The following is a 19,346-nucleotide window of genomic DNA, read 5'->3' as shown; positions in this document are numbered from 1 at the left end:
GGGCAGAAAGAGCAGATAGAAAGGCTGTGGAAGGTTAAATCCAGGGTAATCCTAGTGGTGATAGGAGCACTTGGAGCTTTGACACCTGGACTGGGAGAGTGGCTCCAACAAATCCCAGGAACAACATCTGAGATCTTGGTCCAGAAGGCAGAACTACCAGAACAGCATGGATACAGCACCAAGCCCTCAAGCTCCCAGGCTTCTGCCAGAGGACCTGAGATTGAGGGAAAAGTACACATCCACACCATCCATAAGGGGTGAGAAAAGTATATATATGTGTGTGTATATCTTTTGCACATACTGTGTATGTGTGTGTGTGAGAGAGAGAGAGAGAGAGAGAGAGAAAATGTGTGTATGTAAGTTGAGGTGAGTGAAATTATCCATGCATGCTTGTTCAGGAGCCTGAAGGTTGAAGGATAATAACTGTTCCTAAACAGGTGGGACCTAAGGCTTTTGTACTTCTTACCTGATGGCATTAGAGAGAAGAGAGCATGGTCTGGATGGTGGGCGTCCTTGATGGTGGGCACTGCTCCCTTGTGGTAGCATTCCTTGTAAATGTGCTCAACGATAGGATGGCTTTGCCTGTGATGGACAAGTCTGTACCCACCACTTGGTGTAGCCTTTTCCGTTCCTGGGCATCGGTATTTCTGCGATATGTTGCTATCATATGAGATAAAGGAAATACTTCATGAAGCAATACTCTGCCCACTGAAGCAAATGTGCAAATCTTACATTTGGTTAAAGAGGGAAGTAGATTTTAAAGAGCATGTGCTCTAATTAAACAATAAGACATGCAATTGAATAGTACCTCTGATTAAATGCAAACTCATGCAACTCTAAGAATACAGACTGGACTGACCTACAACAACCAATGTGCAAAAGAAGAGATCTTTTTTGGTATATATAAAAATATGTATGTATATAAAAAATTGAATGGATCATTAATTATAGCCATGTCACCTCATGTGACATACCAAGAACAGAGTATTGGGATTCAGGGATGCGATATTTGAAAATGTGGGATTTTTGGATCTTGAAAAGAGTCGAGAACTGACTGGACATGGCAGTCAATGAATGATTTGTCTGATTTTTAGGAGTCTGCAAGTCTCTATAAGGCTATTAAAACAAAAAAATTCATGCCATCTTAAAAGTTTCTTCCCCTCGGCAGTTAATTTGATCAACCATACTAGTTAGCCTCCTCCCACCACTATATCTATTATCCCTGTAGACACTTGAAACCACTTTATATAACACTCTTTACATTGTAAATACCTACTGGTATTTATGTATATATGCACATTTTATTCCATATTTGTACTTCTAATTTGATTTTTAAGTAATTCTTTATAAGCGTTGAATATTGTTTTTGTTTTTGTTGCATGTGTCACCAACACAACACAGCAAATTTTTAATACGTATAAATTCTTAATACAGTACTGCTGGTGTTAGTGTATAGACAGTATTCTAATTTACATTCAAAGTTAACAAGGAGCAAAAGCATGCAGTGTGGCAACCAGAAAGGAAAATGATTCCACAGAATGAGGAGTACATAGGATCCCCTGAAATAACTGCATTCATTTCCACTCACCACCAGACAGTAAATAATGGCCTCATCAAGTTTCTGGTGGTCAGAAACCTTTCTTACCGTAGATGCAATACCTTTGTGGTTAAAGTAGTAAATGGAGATCCTCTGCAGAAATTCTGAGGAATTGCCCATTTACAGTGGCTGCTTCAAAGATAAAGACCAGCTTTATTTGTCACATGTACATCAAAACATGCGGCCAATGCAGTGTCTGTGGATCCGCAGATCAGCTAGAGGCAGAAGGAGGTGGCCTGCCCTGTGGTTAGCTGGCTCTGTATGTTGGTGGGAGGGACGGAGAAATTGTTTTCCAGTTATTGCTTTGTCACTAGGTTTGTTCTGTTTAAAGCTTCAAAGTTCAAAGTAAATCTATTATCAAAGTACATATATGCCACTACATACAACCCTGAGGTTCATTTTCTTGTGGGCATACTCAATAAATCCATAATAGAATAATAACCATAATAGAATCAATGGAAGATCACACCAGCTTGGGTGTTCAATCAGTGCACAAAAGACAACAAACAGTGCAAGTAAAAAAATAAATGATAATAAAATATAAATATAAATAGTATTGAAAACATGAGATGAAGAGCCCTTGAAAGTGAGTCCATAGGTTGTGGAAACATATCAATGAGGAGGCAAGTGATACTGTTCTTCTGAACATTTGTGGACATGTTACGTTGGCAACGGCAATGTGTGGCATTATTTCTGCACCCGTTTTGGTGTAGGTTGTTAATGCAAGCAGTGCATTTCACTGTATGTTTTCATGTACATGTGGAAAAATAACTCTAAATTTGAAGATGTGCTATGGGCAGCACACAGGCCTTCCACGCTTTTGGTGCAAACATAGCATACCCACAGCTTATAAACCCTAACCCTTGCGTCTTTGGACTGTGGGAGGAAACCGAAGCACCAAGAAGAAGCCCGTGGGGTCATGAGGAGAAAGTACAGACTCCTTAGAGACAGTGGGGAGAATTGAACACCAGTCATTAGCATTGCTGAAAGATTGTGTTTGGACTTGATGCCTAAATTTAAACAAATAATCTAAATGAATACTCCAGTGTAATGATGAAGGTATATTATGTTCTGTGAGTTTTATATTAAGACGTGGTCTGAAATTCATACCAAGGCTTAAGTAGGCTAAAACCTATTGGGAGCAGTGAGAGGAGACTAATGTTGAGATTTATAGGGTCATTGAATCCTGTGGTGATGTGTTTGCTTTTTGTCATGGTTGGGAAAATCCAAGATGTTTACACTTGGAGGAAGGGAAAAGAGGCTGCTGTCAGTCTCGGCTTCTTTTAACTGGCTTTCAGGTAGCTTTATTGAACATTAAGACAAAGAGACTTTGACGTCTTTCTCATACTGGTAAAGTGTATTAAATTGCACTGCACAGTTGGCAAATAAAGTTTTTGTAAAAGGCTTGCTGCAGCAAAATACCGCAATTCACAAGCTGCACACAAAGGAAAATAAATCTAATTTCCAAAAAGGAGACGACTTGAGGGTGGGGAAAGAAAGATTTTGAAGAATCAGATGGAGATCACGACCTTGATGAGTGGGTCAGGTTCCCAATGGGAGGGATGTAATTAGTTGGCTACCAGGCTGCAGACTTGAATTGTTGACTATCCATTTTTCTCTACAGCTGCTGCCTGACCCACTGAGTTAGAGTGGGCACCCTTCAGGATGTTGCACCAACTTATATACACATACTCCATCGACAGCCTGATCGTTTCCTCCAACGTAGCCCTTAACATCCATTTTCCTTCCGCCCATGTGCCTATCTAAGGATCTTTTAAGTCAGGGTTCCCAGCCTGGGGATAATGGTAGGGGTCCATGTCATTAAAAGATTGGGAACCACTGGAGTAGATTTTCATTTTGTATCAGCCTCTAGCACCACTCCCAGCAGCACTCACCAGTGCATGTGTATGAAACCTTCCTCTGACACCTCCCCTAAACTTTTCTCCATTTGCCTTAAAGTTCCCAACCTGGGCTCCATGGATCCTTTGCTTAATAATATTGGCCCATGGCATAAAAAGGGTGGGACCCCCTGCCTTAAACAGATATCCTCTGGAATTATCCTTTGTCGTCCTGGGGAAAAAAAGCCATTGGTTATCCACTCTATCTATGCCTCCAATAATTTTATATGCCTCTACCAAGTCATCTCTTATCCTCCTTCACTCCATAGAGAAAAACCCTCATCCACTCAGCCTTTCCTCATAAGACATGTTCTCCAATTAATCCAGGCAGCATCCTGGTAAATCTCCTCTGCATCCCCTCTATAAGCTTCCACATCCTTCCATAAATACAGTGCCTTGTAAAACTATTCAGGCCCCAACCCTTTGTTCACATGAATGAATATTACAACCAGGGATTTTGATCAATTTAACTAAGAGTTTTTATTTGGAAATAGAAACATAGAAAAACCTACAGCACAATATAGGCCCTTCGGCCCACATACTGTGCCGAACATGTACTTACTTTAGAAATTACCTTGGGTTACCCATAGCCCTCTATTTTTCTAAGCTCTTTTTTCACATGCAGAAATCACATGATCTTTTTTCCCCACAGCAGAGCCCGAAATTGTAAAGCACGAAAAACTAAAAATTCAAAACTTGAAATGTCAGCAGTTCAAAAGTATTTATCCCCCTTTGCTCAGTACTTAATTGAACCACCTCTTGCAGCTATTACAGCCAGTAGACTTTTCGGATAAGTCTCTATTAGCTTTGCACAATGTGATGAAGCAAGATTTGCCCAATCCTCCTTGTAAAATTGCTCAGGCTGTACAAGGTTAGTTGGGGAGAGTCTATGGTCAGCATTCTTGAGGTCTTGCCAGAGATATTCATTTGGGTTTAGATCAGGACTCTGACTGGGCCCCTCAAGGACATCAATTTTCTTCATTTGAAGCCACTCCATGGTTGCTCTGACAGTGTGCTTTGGGTCATTGTCCTGCTGAAAGATGAACTTCCTCTCCAGTTTAAGCTTTCTGGCAGAGACTAGCAGGTTTTTATCCAGGATCTCTCTCTGTATTTAACATCATTCATCTTCCCATCAACCCTGACCAGATTTCCAGTTTCTACTGTTGAAAGGTATCCCCATAACATGATATACCTCCATCATACTTTCCCGTAGGTATGGTGTAACCTGGCTGATGGGCAATATTTGACTTATGCCACACACAATGCCAAAAAGTTCCACTTTGTATCTTCTAAGTGACACCTTGCAAAATCGTTATGGCAAAGGCTATCATTTTTGTTTTAGCCAGGGCTGCTTCTTTGCCACTCATCTGTAAGTATCCTTTTTGTTCAAAGCCTTAGAGCTTGTGGAGCCATACATTGCATTTCCATTTGCAGCCACGTACTTCTGCAGCTCACTCAGTGTGACTGTTGGCAGCACTGTAGCCTCTCTTACAAGTGCCATTCTTCTCCAGCGACTAAGCTTAGAACGGTGGCCTGACCTAAGCAGTGTGGCCATGGCTTCATATTTTTTCCATTTTATCATGATGGCCTGCGCTGAGCTCTGAGATGTGTTCAGTGCCTTTGAGATAATGTGGTACCCTTTCCCAGATTTGTGCTCCTGTTAGTATTTCCCTGACTTGTCTTGAATGCTCTTTGTCTTCATTTTGTTTTGCTCTGTTGAAAATCTATCATACCGTTGGACCTTACAGAGAGAGGAGGTATTTATTCTTATGAATTCATTGAAAACAGGTGATCCTTTAGTTTTCTACATCAGCAAACATATTGATATTACATATCAACAAAGCATATTGCAGCTGAGGAAAGTTAGCGTAGTAATTACAAAGGGGATGAATACTTTTTCAACCTTGCAATTTTATTTTTTAACTTTTAGTAAATTGTTGACAGGTTTTGGAATTTTTCTTTTGATTTGTCATGATGCATGATGTTTTGCAGATTAGCTCAAAAATCCTACTGCAATATTTTTTACATTTAGAAAATTAGAGATAAAAATGTCAAAATCTTTGTGGGGACTGAATACATTTTCAAGGCACTTCAAGGCAGTAGAAAAATTTCCTTTCTATTGCAAAGTTTTTTGTTATAAATAAAATTATATTTAGGGCATTTTTGGAACCACCTCTGGAAATGGCCACTATATAGATACAAATCAAAATAGTATCTGGACCAAGTGACTTTGAAAAGAATCTTATATACAATTCGGTTTTAAACAGACATTTTTGAAATGAATGGAAATAAAATGATTTTTTTAAATTTTATCTTTTTCAGATATGGAAAGATCGTATCAACAAAGGCTATCCTAGACAAAAACACCAACCAATGCAAAGGTATTTATAAAGTGTCACTTTATATCAGCTTTATACAAATAGATTTATATTCCTTCTGGGAATAAGTTTCGCTCCACCGAAGGGATTTTTCAAAGATTTTTCCTTTCCATTTATTTTCCTTCTTTTCAATGGCTGAGAAAGGAAATTGTGGGCGACAATGTTATCTGGAGCTTGACAGCTCGTGATTCCTTTTCCTGTTATCTTTCTCTCTCTTTCTGAAATTGGTCTTTCCTATCAATCCACCTGCTTGCAAGATTTGAGATGGGAGCTCAGCACATTCATGGTTTGAGGCAGGGGATGGTGGAAATTACAGACACCTTTCACTCTATGGAATCCTTAATAACGTTGGCTGAGGTGTAAGGTCATTTAGATTGTGCACAGTGATTGTCAGAAGCTGTTGTTTTCCACAGGTGTATTCAATAGAGTGGCCAAATTGTACAGATAGCATCACATTCATTAGAAACAGCGAGCCCTGTCTGAAAAAAACAGATGCAGAAAATGGATCAAATTTACCTTCAAATAGCGACGGTCCTGGTTCCTTCATTCTGAGGCTGAAAGTAAAGCAGCCAGTGTCACAGGTGATCATATCAGTCTGTCGTTAAGCTTAAGTCATTTGGATTCAGCACCAGCTGCATGGATCAAGCCGCCTAAAGCACGTGTTTAGTCAAGTTGTTAGAGCAAAGGGAATTTGATCCTTTTATTAATTCACATTCAAATCATGGATTAACTGAAACATGCTCTTTCTGTGAACTACTGATACTGGGAATGAAAGGGTTAATGAACGAGGAACGTTTGATTGTTCTGGGCCTGTACTCGCTGGAGTTTAATGAAATGAGAGGGGGGATCTCATTGAAATCTGTCGAATACTAAAAGGCCTGGACAGAGTAGACGTGGGGAGGATGTTTCTGGTCGTGTTGAGTGTTGGACCAGAAAGCACAGCCTCAGAATAGACAAGCGTCCCTTTAGAACAGAGGTGAGGAGGAATTTCTTTAGCTAGAAGGTGATGAATCTGTGGAATTCATTGCTACAGATGACTGTGGAGGCCAAGTCATTGGGTATATTTAAAGCTGAGGTTGATAGGTTCCTGATTAGTAAGGGCACCAGAGGCTATGGGGCAAACTTTAGAGAATGAAGTTGAGAAAGATAATAAATCAGCCATGATGAAATGGTGGAGCAGACTCAATGGGCCGAATGGCCTAATTTGTTCTTATGTCTTATGGCCTTTATTTGCATGTTGTCTAATAACTTATTTAATATCATTGGTGTGGAGGTCTGTAAGAAATATCTTATTCAGTGATGATATTGTGAATTGCCATATATAACTCCATTTTCTTGATTGATTGCAATTTCTAGGCCTGCTCCTCTGCTGTGCTGAAAATTAGATCAACCCTTATCAATGTAATTTTCTGTTTCTTGAAAGATCTTATCAGTGTTTACCAAATTCTTTAATTATAAAGTTACCAATTGGTGCTGGCCCCAATTTCATTTATACTAAATGATTTATGCTTTATCTTGGTTTGCAAGCCGTATTGTGGCTATACGCTGTAAACGGGCCGTGAAGGCAGAGCTTAGTAAAGTCACCAGAAAGCTCAGTCATGCCAAGGTTGTGTTCAATACTTCCCCTATACATTTGGCTCTCGAATTCTGGCTTTCCGTAATAGTATATCAATAGCTGATATGAATGATTTCAGCGGAAGAGAAAGTTAGGTCAGAATTGGCAAGGTATCAAATGCACGACAATGAATACAATATTAAAAGTGATAATTAACTTACTATTCAATCTGTTAATCTAATGGAATTATTACAACTGAATGTTAACATGACAGAAAACTATTTCTGTAGAGTAATGCACACACAGCGCTGGAAGAACTCAGCAAGTCAGGCAGCATCTATGGAGAGGAATAAACAGTTGCTGTTTCAGGTTGAGACGCTAATCAGGACTGGAAAGGAAAGGGAGAATGAGAAGCCAGAACAAGAAGGTGGGGGGAGGGCAAGGAGCGCAAGCTAGAAGGCGATAGATGAGAGCAGGTGAGGGGGAAGGTGGTTTGGGTGGGGGGGGGTGGTATGAAGTGAAAAGCCAGGAGGTGTTAGGTGGAAGAGGTAAAGGGGTGAAGAAGGAATCTGATAGAGAATAGAAAATCCAAGGAGGGGAAGAAGGTGGAGCTTTGGAGAGCTAATAGTTGAGGAGAAGAGAAGGGCAAAGAGAGGAGTCTGAATGGTGAATGGAAAATGAGAGAACAGGGAGGAAGGAGAAATTACTGGATCTATTTTTGGTTTTTTTTTGAGCGTGGATCACTCATGAAGTCAAATTAATTGTGCTTCGTGCTAATGTACAAGAACATGTGAAGTGTACTTGTTCACTACGGTTGTCTTTGTATGATGAATGCTGCAGCATCACATAAGATCAGAAAGGAAACCGCTGTGCTAGAGGCAGTTGTATATCATAGTGTCAGAAGGAGTTATATGTTATGACATTCAATACATGCATCTACTTAAAAACCTTTCTTTGAACTCATAGCAACTAATTGTTGCATCAACAGCTTCTGTGATCACAATATTTCTGTGCAATAATGGTGCCTTTTTAACATTAGGTTTCATGGGTTGCTTGTGACATCATAATTTCATAAATGAAAGTGGTTGATACAACCCAGTCCATCACAGGAAAACCCCTCCCCACCATTGAGCACATCTACAAGGAGTGCTGTCACAAGAAAGCAGCATCCGTCATCGGGGACCCCCCACCATCCAGGCCATGCTTTCTTCTCACTACTGCCATCAAGAAGGAGGTACAGGAGTTATAGGTCTCACAGCATCTGGTTCAGCAACAGTTATTATCCATCAAACATCATCATACTCAAAATCAGAGAGGATGACTTCAGTCACGTAACACTGAACTGTTACCACCACCGCTCAATCATCAGTTTCCCCGAACTGACCTGTATAACTTCACTCTCCTCAACGTGGATCTGACTCCACAACCTGTTGACTCACTTTCAAGGACTTTACAACTCATTCCCAGTATTATTTATTTATTTTTAAATTGAATGTATGATTTGTCCTCTTTTGCACATTGGATGTTTGTCAGCCTTTATTATGTATTGTTTTTCATAAATTCTATAGTATTTCTTCGTTTTCCTGTGGATGCTCACAAAAAAATGAATTTCAGGGTAGTATATGATGACAAATACACATTTTGATAATAACTTTACTTTGAGTTTTGAACTTTGAATATCTTTACGGATGGTTCAGTATATAGGACCGTTGATGCCTGGTGTGAAAACACCAATGCCCAGGAATGGAAAAGCCTGCAGGAAGTGGCAGACACTGTCTAGCCCAGTCGAGGCGAAGCCTTTCCCTCTGTCAAACACACTTACACAGAGCACTGCCACAAGAAATTAGCATCCATCATCAAGGGACTAATGCTCTTGTACCTCCTTGCCCAATGGCAACAGCAAAAAGAGAACTACTCAGTAGGCCAGGCAGCGCCTAGGAAAAGAGTAGACGGTGGGGATCCTTGATGAATGCTGCTTTCTTGTGGCGGCACTCCTCGTAAATGTGATCAACGATGAGGAGGGCTTACCCTGTGATGTATTATGCTGTATCAATTACTTTCGGTAACCTTTTCAGAAATCAGGTTGAGGTTGCAAGGTAAACTTTGAATGCTTTTTGCACTCTGATGGAAGTTGGATTTATGGTTCCTTTGGTTTGAGGAACATCTGTTTAAATATCTACATCCTGACGAAGACTCCAAGTGTTCTCAGGCAAATGTTCAATGGAAATCCCACGGTGTTCAGGGGTTGTATAACGTGTAGTGTCTGGTAGCCTGGGCTTGCAGGCATGGATCCATTTAGGTATTGTCAGCACTCAATACAAAATATCATCCTATTTAAAATGTCAAAAGCTACTGCATATTATTAATATAATACTGTTTAAGTATTGCAGGTGCTCAAAGTAAGAATTAAAAGTAGAGAATATTAGAAATATTCAGAAATTGGACAACATTTGTAAGAGAGAAAAACAAGTTGGAGTTTCAAATCACTGACCTATCAACGGAACTAAATTCTACCTGAGCGGTGACATCAAACTCTCAAACTAACTTAGGGGGCATGGTAGTGCAGCGCTTAGCATAACGCTGTTACAGCGCCAGCGACTGGGGTTCAATTCCTGCTGCTGTCTGTAAGGAATTTTTACATTCTCCCTGTGACCAAGTTGGTTTCATCTAGGTGCTTCTGGTTTCCTCCCACATTCTAAAGACGTAGAGTTAGTAAGTTATAAACACGAGAAAAGTCTGCAAATGCTAGAAGTCCAGAGCAACACACACAAAATGCTGGAGGAACGTGGCAGGTCGGGCAGCATCTATGGAATTGAATAAACAATCGACGTACTGGGCCGAGATCCTTCTTCAAGAATCAGGTTTATTATCACCAACATGTGACATGAAATATATTAACTTAGCAGCAGCAGTTCAATGCGATACATAATCTAGCAGAGAGAAAAAAAATAATAAATAAAACAAAACATAATAATAAATAAGTAAATCAATTATGTATATTGAATAGATTATTAAAAATGTGCAAAAACAGGAAAATCTGTATATTAAAAAAGTGAGGTAGTGTCCAAAGCTTCAAAGTCCATTTAGGAATTGGATGGCAGAGGGGAAGAAGCTGTTCCTGAATCGCTGAGTGTGTGCCTTCAGGCTTCTGTATCTCCTGCCTGATGGTAACAGTGAGAAAAGGGCATGCCCTGGGCGCTGGAGGTCTTTAATAATGGATGTTGCCTTTCTGAAACACTGCTCTGTAAAGGTGTCCTGCAGGCTGGTGCCCAAGATGGAGATGACTAGATTTGCAACACTGTGCAGCTTCTTTTGGTCCTGTGCAGTAACCCCTCCATACCAGACTGTGATGCAGCCTGTCAGAATGCTCTCCACGGTACAACTATAGAAGTTTTTGAGCGTATTAATTGTTGGCATGCTGTGTTAATGCTGGAAGTATGACGACACTTGCAGCCTGCCCCCAGCGCAATCCTCAGACTGAGTTGGTTGGTGACGCAAATGTTTCACTGGATGTTTCGATGTACAATTAAAGCTCACCTTTCTTTATTGATCTCCTCTCTTCACCATTTTATCACTGCCCTAGCTAACTATGCCACCGCTGTTCCTGTTTTACCAACCTTGTTAGTGCATTTTACAGTAGTAATTTTGAAAGACGTTTGAAAGGTAGGTGCACTTGGTAAATTCAGTGGTCCTCGGACAGAGCAGTTTTCTTTCTTCTGTATATACAGTATTTGTAATTTAGTTGGAAAGCCTTCTCGAGTTTCAGCAGACTAGGAAAGTGCTCCTATAGATCTTGGTGCCCTTCCAAGGAAAGCTGAAATCCTGCCATGTTGATGTCTTTGGATCTGACATTGAACAAAGCATTAGATTCTGTCGCTGTCTTCCAAACACTGTCCTAAAATGTCACTCTTATGTTAAAGCACAACTTACACCAACAATGGTTTACAGAATTATGTTTATAGAAGTGTAGCCGTTATGATCAAATAAAAGAGAAAGACAAATTTAAAATTCTCTCCTGTAGCAGAATGCTCAGTATCAGAATCAAGTTTATTATCACTGACATATCGTACTGTGCACATACTGTATATATAGCTTTAGTGCCTATGAGTTTTGCACGGTATGATAGTAATTTTATGTATTGCACTGAAGTGCTACTATGAAAAAAAGCATTCATGACATGTGAGTGATGATAATTCTGATTCTGTTCTGGGTCTCTATTGTGGACTGAGAGTGGGAAGGCGGCAGGGAGAGGGGAATCATGGTTGGGAAAAGGGAAGGGAGAGGGGAAGGAGCAGAAAGCACCAGAAGGGTGTTCTGTAATGATCAAAAAACCAATTGTGTGGAATCAAATGCTCTTACCTGGTGTCTCAGGGCTGGGTGTGTCTGCACTTGTGCCAACCCCTGCCCCAGCACACCTTTGTCCCACACCATCCCATGGCATTCCACCCTCGCTATTCCCAACATGCTTTGCTCCTACCAGATTTAGAAAACCGCTTCTGCTCCACGTTGATAAATACAGTACTGTGCAAAAGTCTTATGCACCCTAGCTACTGCATGTGCCTAAGACTTTTGATAGATAGATAGATAGATAGATACTTTATTCATCCCCATGGGGAAATTCCAACTTTTTTCCAATGTCCCATACACTTGTTGTAGCAAAACTAATTACATACAATACTTAACTCAGTAAAAAAATATGATATGCATCTAAATCACTATGTCAAAAGCATTAATAATAGCTTTTAAAAAGTTCTTAAGTCCTGGCGGTAGAATTGTAAAGCCTAATGGCATTTACAATTTGCACAGTGCTATATGCCATGAAATATGTTGTTTGTAGGAGCAGTACAGTGCAAGGTGTAAAAAAAAAATTACAATAGGTTACAATAAATAATAAACAGTGTGAAAGAGGTATAGTGCACTGACCATACAGAAATCAAATGTCAGAGAGGAAGATGCTGTTCCTAAAGCATTGAGTGTGGATTTTTGGGTTCTTGTACCTCCTCACCAATGGATAGTGAGTGGCTTTAATGATGAATGCTGCCTTCTTGAGGCATTGCCTTGTGAAGGTGTCCTTGATAGAGGGAAGGGCTGTGCCTGTGAATAGACTTGTCTGCATCTACAATCCTCTGCAACCTCTCTCAATCCTGTGCAGTGGAGTCTCTGTACCAGGCTGTGATGTAACCAGTGAGAATGACCTCCATTGACCACATCTACACGGAGCACTGTCGCTGGAAAGCAGCATCCATCATCCGGGGCTCTCACCACCCTGGTCATGCTCTCTTCTCACTACAGCCAGTAGGAAGAAGGGACAGGAGTATCAGGACTCACCCCACCAGGTTCAGGAACAGTTATTACCCCTCAACCATCAGGCTCTTGAACCAGTGGGGATAACTTCACTCAACTTCACTGGCCCCATCATTGAACTATTCCCACAATATATGGACTTGATTTCAAGAATTCTTCATCTTCTTTTCTTGATGTTAATTGTTTATTTATTATTATTTGCAATTAGTCTTTTGCACATTGGTTGTTTGTCCACCCTGTTGGATGCGGTCTTTCATTGATTCTATTATGGGTATTGCACTTACTGAGTATGCCCACAAGAAAATGAATTTCAGAGTTGCATATGGTGATATACAGTATATGCACTTTGATAATAAATTTGCTGTTGAGCTTTTGAACTTTGAACTGTAGAAATTTGCTAGTGTCTTTGGTGACTTCCAATCCTCTCATACCAAATTACTATTAGAAATTAATTTAATGTGTCACTTTCACATCAGTCTCTCAGAACAGGTGAAGAAACTATTTACAGCAGCATTTAGTGCATTTCCAGTGCAGTCAGTGCTGTTAAATCGCAAGTAAGTCAGTTAACCAGTTTAGTGCAAAGTCCTGTAAGTAGCAATGTGATGTTTTTGAGTTGTGCTGGGTCATTTGCCATTGTATCACATCAGAAGCAGGTTTAATCTAAGGCCATAAGAGATAGAAGCAGAATTAAGCCATCCGGCCCATTGAGTCTGCTCCGCCATTCAATCATGGCTGATCCTTTTCTTTAATCCCCTCCTCAACCCAGTTCCCGGCCTTCTCCCCATAACCTTTGATGCCATGTCCAATCAAGAACCTAATATCACTGAGATCTGTTATGAACTTTCTTGTTATGCAGCAGCAGTACTGTTCAATGCATAAAAATAGAACAAATGTATAAAAACATTTAAATGAGTGTGAAAAGAACAATGGAAGTGAGGCAGTGCTCTTGGGTTCATTGTCCATTCAGAAATCTGATCGTGGAGGATTAGAATCTGTTCCGAAAACATTGACTGTCTGCCTTCAGGCTCTTCAACCCCCTCCCTGATGCTAGTAATGAGAAGAGAGCAAGTCCTGAGCGATGGGGGTCCTCAATGGTGGATGGGTATCAATATTTTCATATTTTCCAGCTGGGAGTGGAGCACGAAACCAAATTTATATTCCCTATTATTTTCATCAAATTGGTCAAAATTGAGAGTTGAAGAAGTCGTAATTCATAATGAATAAATCTAGAGAAGGAAAAGAGCACAACATTTGAACAAGATATTTGCATTTTACAGAGGAATTAACATAAGTTCATCTAATCAGTGAATGCTGTTCTTTGTACATGTAAAGCTGAAATCCACAGGGAGAATGTCATGTCTTCCTCGATCCAGTTATTTGGTATTTGTTTGTAATTCAATTAAGGAACTGTGCCTGTGTTGTGGTAGCTAACCCTTATTATGTATTGAATAACATTATTAACAATCACAGTCATAGAAAAGTACAGCTCAGAAACGAGTCCTTCGGCCCATCCAGTCCATGCTGAGCCATTTAAACTACCTACTCCCATCGACCTGCACTGGGACCATAGCCCTCCATACTCCTACCATCCATGTACCTAACCAAACTTCTCTTAAACATTGAAATCAAGGTCACATTTGCAACTTGTGCTGGCAGCTCATGCCACACTCTCACGACCCTCTGAGTGAAGAAATTTAATAATAATAAAGTAATGACAATATTATGAAAACCATTAGTGAAGCCCCACAGTCAATATCATCGGTCAGTCGTAAGACTGGAATCAGTAGAAGAGATGGTGAGCATTTCCCTTCAATTAACACCCAATTAGAACATAGACATTACAGTACAGAATAGGCCATTCAGCCCACAATGTTGTGCTGACCTTTTAACCTACTCTAAGTTCATTCCATAGAGCCTCCATTTTCCTATCAGAAAGGCAGGTGGAAGAAAAAATGTCCACATAACATATCTGCTAAATATTAATTGCAGAAGTCAATATAACCAGGTAAACTGCTCTCTCTGAACATTAGGCATGGAGGGAAAATGTCTTTAAATCATGTGTTTTTCGCTTGTAAATATCTGTCATGCCTTGTTGCTCTAATAATTGTAACTTGCTTGAGGTGTACAAGGTGATAAAAGGCATAGAGAGTGGGCAGGCAAAGATTTTTTTCCCCAGGGTAGAAATGGCTAATACAAAGTGGCATAATTTTAATGTCATTGGAGGACAGTACAGGGGGTATGTCAGAGGTAAGTTCATTACACAGGGAGAGGTGGGTGTGTGGAAAGCCCTGCTGGGGGTGGTGGTAGAGGCAGATACATTGGAGTATTTAAGAAACCTGTAGATAGATGTATGGATGATAGAAAAGTAGAGAGTTATGCAGGAGCAAAGGTTTAGATTGTTCTTGTTTGCTTATTGGGGCATAGGTCACCAACAGCAGCTTTCCAGAGTCCTCTGTCCAGGGCCTCTCTCCCAACTTATCTGCTGGTGTAGCCCATCTTCAAAGTTCTTTCCTCTTCCGGGGATGAGGTCTCTGAAGCTTCTGCTGGCATTTCTGTAGCTTTTTATAATATTTCTCCTTTCTTCATCTGTATTTGATTCCATGAGTTTTTGATACCAATGCCACGACTTCTTCCCAACCACTGGAGAGCATCTTATCCTCCAGACAGAATCTGTAATTGTCGTAACAATCTCTCTGGTGATGTTTGAGTTAGAATTATTGCTGGTATCAAAATTCTGGCAGATCTGTGTCATGGATTAATTCCCCCTCTGATAGAGCTAGGATTACAAAATAATTTAATAATGAGGCTGATAGCGGAGAGAGAAACGAGGCTTCCATCTGATCAGATTTACCTAAATGTGAATCTTTGGCCCAAAGTTGAAAGATAATCCACCTACTCACTGTACTGCTCAATCTCTGTGTGATAGCCCAGGTGTTTGGTATTGATGGTTACAGATTAGACTGATTACACTCGAAAATAACGGGCTGGATTCAAAGGTTAATGCCCAGCAAGGAAAAGTCAAAGATGATGTAAAGAATGTTGAGGTCTTGTTGGGGTATAACTGTACACCCACACTGTACTTTTCCAATCTAGTCAGAACGATTTTCACATATTCTTAAAAGAGAAATCGTCATTATATGATATGAAAGAGTGGACAGAGAGTATCTGTTTCCCAGGGTTGAAATGTCTAATACCAGAGGGCATGCATTGAAGGTGAGAGGAGGTAGGTTTTAGGGGAGCTGTAAGTTTTTTAATCAGAGTGGGGAATGCCTGGAATGTGCTGCCCTGGTATGGTGGTAGAGGCAAATACATTAGAGGCTTTTAAGATACGTTTGGATAGGCACATGGATGTAAGGAAGATGGGAGGATGTGGGCATGGTGCAGGTAGAAGGGATTAGTGTGTGGGTGGTTTTGATTTGCTGTTAGCAGTTTGGCACAACATTGTGGGCTGAATGGCCTATTCCTGTGCTGAACTTTTCTATTTTTCTGAAAAAAGACACATAGAAGTGAGACAATCTCCAAAACAGCATTGATATGATTGAATCCAGCGTTAGAGAAACGATTCGTGGAACATGAATTGAAGAACATTCAAGTCTTAAAAGTTAATTGGCAGGCTTTACTTTGTACTGAAAATCTCAGTTAACGGCGTTCCTGCTGTAAAAGAGACATCCGAGAGTGGTGAAGCAGAGAGAAAGTGACAAGAGTGATGAAAGAGAGAGAGAAGATTGAGTGATGAGGCAGAGAGTGGCATCAGAGTAAGAGAGATGACACAGAAAGAAGTGGAGACTGATGGACAGAGAGAGAGAGTATACGGTGATGAAGGAAGATGGTCTGTACTCTGGAGTTTAGAATAATAAGAGGCTTGACAGTGTAAATACTTAGATGTGTTTATTAGCAGGATAGCCACAAGAAGGGGGACATAGCTACGGAATACGTTATTGGTCATTTAAAACTGAGATGCCTAGAAATTTCTTCTCTCAAATGGTAATGAAACCTTGAGGGTGGTGTAAGCCAGATCATTAGATGTATTTCAGATGTGGAAAGATAGAGGGTTATGGGGAATTGGCGCACAAGATGAGCATTGATCGGTTGTGATAATATTGAATGCTATTGCAGTCGGGATGGGGCCAGTGCATTCCTGTATGTCCACATTTCCAGTCTCCAAATGTTCCCCTGCCTGCTACTGACTCTCTCTTTCCTTTTCTCTGACCCTCATTCACCCTCACACTGTACTCCTGTTCACCCTCCATCCACTAGCCATTGCTTTCTTGTCCCTCACTCCTCACCCCACTCGCTCCATCTCATACTGCCTCCTCTCCGCTCCTGACACCTCTCCTTGAGTTTTGACAATTCCTCCTCAACCTCTAATTCCCCCAACCCCTCTAACCCTTACTCTCTGACCTCACTCACACCCATGCATATTACACCCCACTCCTCACTCCCTCTCAAAGATAAAAACAACAACCATTTCTGCTTCTCAGAAATACTTAAGAGTCCCGAGGAAGGGTCCCAGCCCGAAACATTGACTGTTTATTCATCTCCATGGATGCTGCCTAACCTGCTGAGTTCCTGCAGCATTTTGTGTGTGCTGCTTCAGAAATATTGATATTTCATTGTCTGGTTAAGTTGCCATTGTTTATAATTTCAAGGTTAATCCCATTATTGTTAATTCACTGAATGACCCATATTATAATGTTGTTAAAGATGTTGGTCATCCTGTTTTACTGTGGATTTTAATATTATAATGTTAACAATATACAATAATTTATTTACTGAGGTACAGCACAGAATGGAACTGTATGCCATCAGCATCAGAAGTTCTGCTGGTCATTACCATTTTTGGTAATGTACCCCCACATTTTAAATTGAAAATAAGGCCATAAAACGTAAAGGAAATTTAAAATCATTGGGACAGGACCAACATCCCCTCTAATTACTTTTTTACAACTGTGCAGACCAACCATTGCTCTGAGCAGGAAATTTTTACATTGCAGCACTTTAAGCGTTTAAATGTTAAAGGAATTCCAGCTGCGCAGCAACAAAGGCTGTGTGCGCGGGAGCATCTCAGGTACTGCCGGGCCGTGCACCCGTGCGGCTTAGAGAGAACGGTGGACAACACCCCTCAAAGTCATCGACGTTCTCTGTATGGCATTTCTACTCTTGGCCACTTCAGAATGGACAACTGCTTCTAACTAAATCAGCTATTGTTTAATCCTCCCTCCATCTATTACCCCCGGAACTGCACTGCATTGTAAATACTTCAAACCACATTTTATAATGCTGTTTACATTGTAAATGCATGCTGGTACTTATTATTGATGCACATTTTATTCCATATATGTCCATTAATCTAACTTTATTGGTTTCCTTTATTTATATATAATTCTTTATTTCATATAATTATATATTCCTTATAATTGTTGGATATTTTTTGTTGCATACTGCACCCTGACAAACATCACACCAAATTTCTAATGTAAATATATATGGTGAATGTAGCTAAAGTATGTTTCTGCTGTTGCTTGCTTCTATTGTTTGCCTGATTTGTGTTTTTTTTCTCCTTCTCTGCACATTGGGGCTTGGTCCTTTTTTTAAAATTGGTCTTTCAAGTTTCTTGCTCTGTGGCTACCTGTAAGCAGACAAATCTCAAGGGTGTATAATTTACATATTCTTTGAAAATAGATGTACTTTGAATCCTGAATCTTTGAAGTTGATCCTTGATCCTCGCCACTAGGCAAGTTCTAAAATGAACTTCAGCACTAGAGGGTCTGGCATGCCTTTCTGTGCTAAAATCCACTATAATTACATTATAAAAATTATATCAACATTGTCCCAATCATTAGAAACTCTGGAGCTCCTGTTGAGGGTAAATTCATCCTCAATGTTGTGCTTTTCATTAATGTAAAACATGGCCACCAAATCAAAAATATTAAAGCTGGGTATTTTGGTGTTTATTCGATCATTGGCTCCTGCTTATCAGTATGTTCAGGGAACCATCTTTTCTTAAATAATATTTCATGAATTTCTATTTTTTTAACCCTGCAATGAACCTTCATTTACATCGGAAGCAGGCCACTTATCTAAATAGTTTCCTTAAAGAAACAGAAATTAGTTAATCAGTACAAACATATAAAATTATGAAAGTAATAGATAAGATAGAGGCCGAAAAGTTGTTTCCACTGATTGGTGAGACTAGAACTAGGGGACATAGCCACAAGGTTCAAGGGTGTAGATTTAGGACGGAGATGAGGAGGAACTGCTTTTCCCAGAGAGTGGTGAATCTGTGGAATTTTCTGCGCAATGAAGCAGTGGAGGCTACCTCAGTAAATTTATTTAAGACAAGGTCGCGTAGATTTTTGCATAGTAGGGGAATTAAGAGTTATGGGGAAAAGGCAGGGAGGTGGAAGTGAGTCCATGGCCAGATCAGCCATGATTTTAGTGACTGGCAGAGCAGGCTCGGTAGGTCAGATGGCCGACTCCTGCTCCTATTTCTTATGTTGACGTTCTTATGTCATTATATACTACTTTTTGACTCATTTCCTTGTGGGCAATTACAGGAAAATAAAGAAATACAAGTGAATTTATTAAAAAACTATGCATAAACAAACCACTGT

At 40.2% G+C, this 19,346-nt stretch overlaps 1 protein-coding gene across 4 annotated transcripts in view; it reads left to right on the top strand.

Moving 5' to 3' along the window:
- LOC140713876 (RNA-binding motif, single-stranded-interacting protein 3) overlaps positions 1 to 19,346 on the top strand; it is a 632,800-nt gene that overhangs the window by 223,317 nt on the left and 390,137 nt on the right. For all 4 annotated transcript variants that reach the window (XM_073024496.1, XM_073024497.1, XM_073024495.1 and 1 more), the window contains one exon: positions 5,818 to 5,876. In XM_073024496.1, the coding sequence (XP_072880597.1) occupies positions 5,818 to 5,876 (59 nt within the window). The remainder of the gene's footprint in view (positions 1 to 5,817; positions 5,877 to 19,346) is intronic.

Source organism: Hemitrygon akajei, chromosome 20 (assembly GCF_048418815.1).
Source record: "Hemitrygon akajei chromosome 20, sHemAka1.3, whole genome shotgun sequence".
In the NCBI taxonomy this organism is placed as follows: Eukaryota; Metazoa; Chordata; class Chondrichthyes; order Myliobatiformes; family Dasyatidae; genus Hemitrygon; species Hemitrygon akajei.
This window is presented reverse-complemented; position numbering and strand designations above follow the sequence as displayed.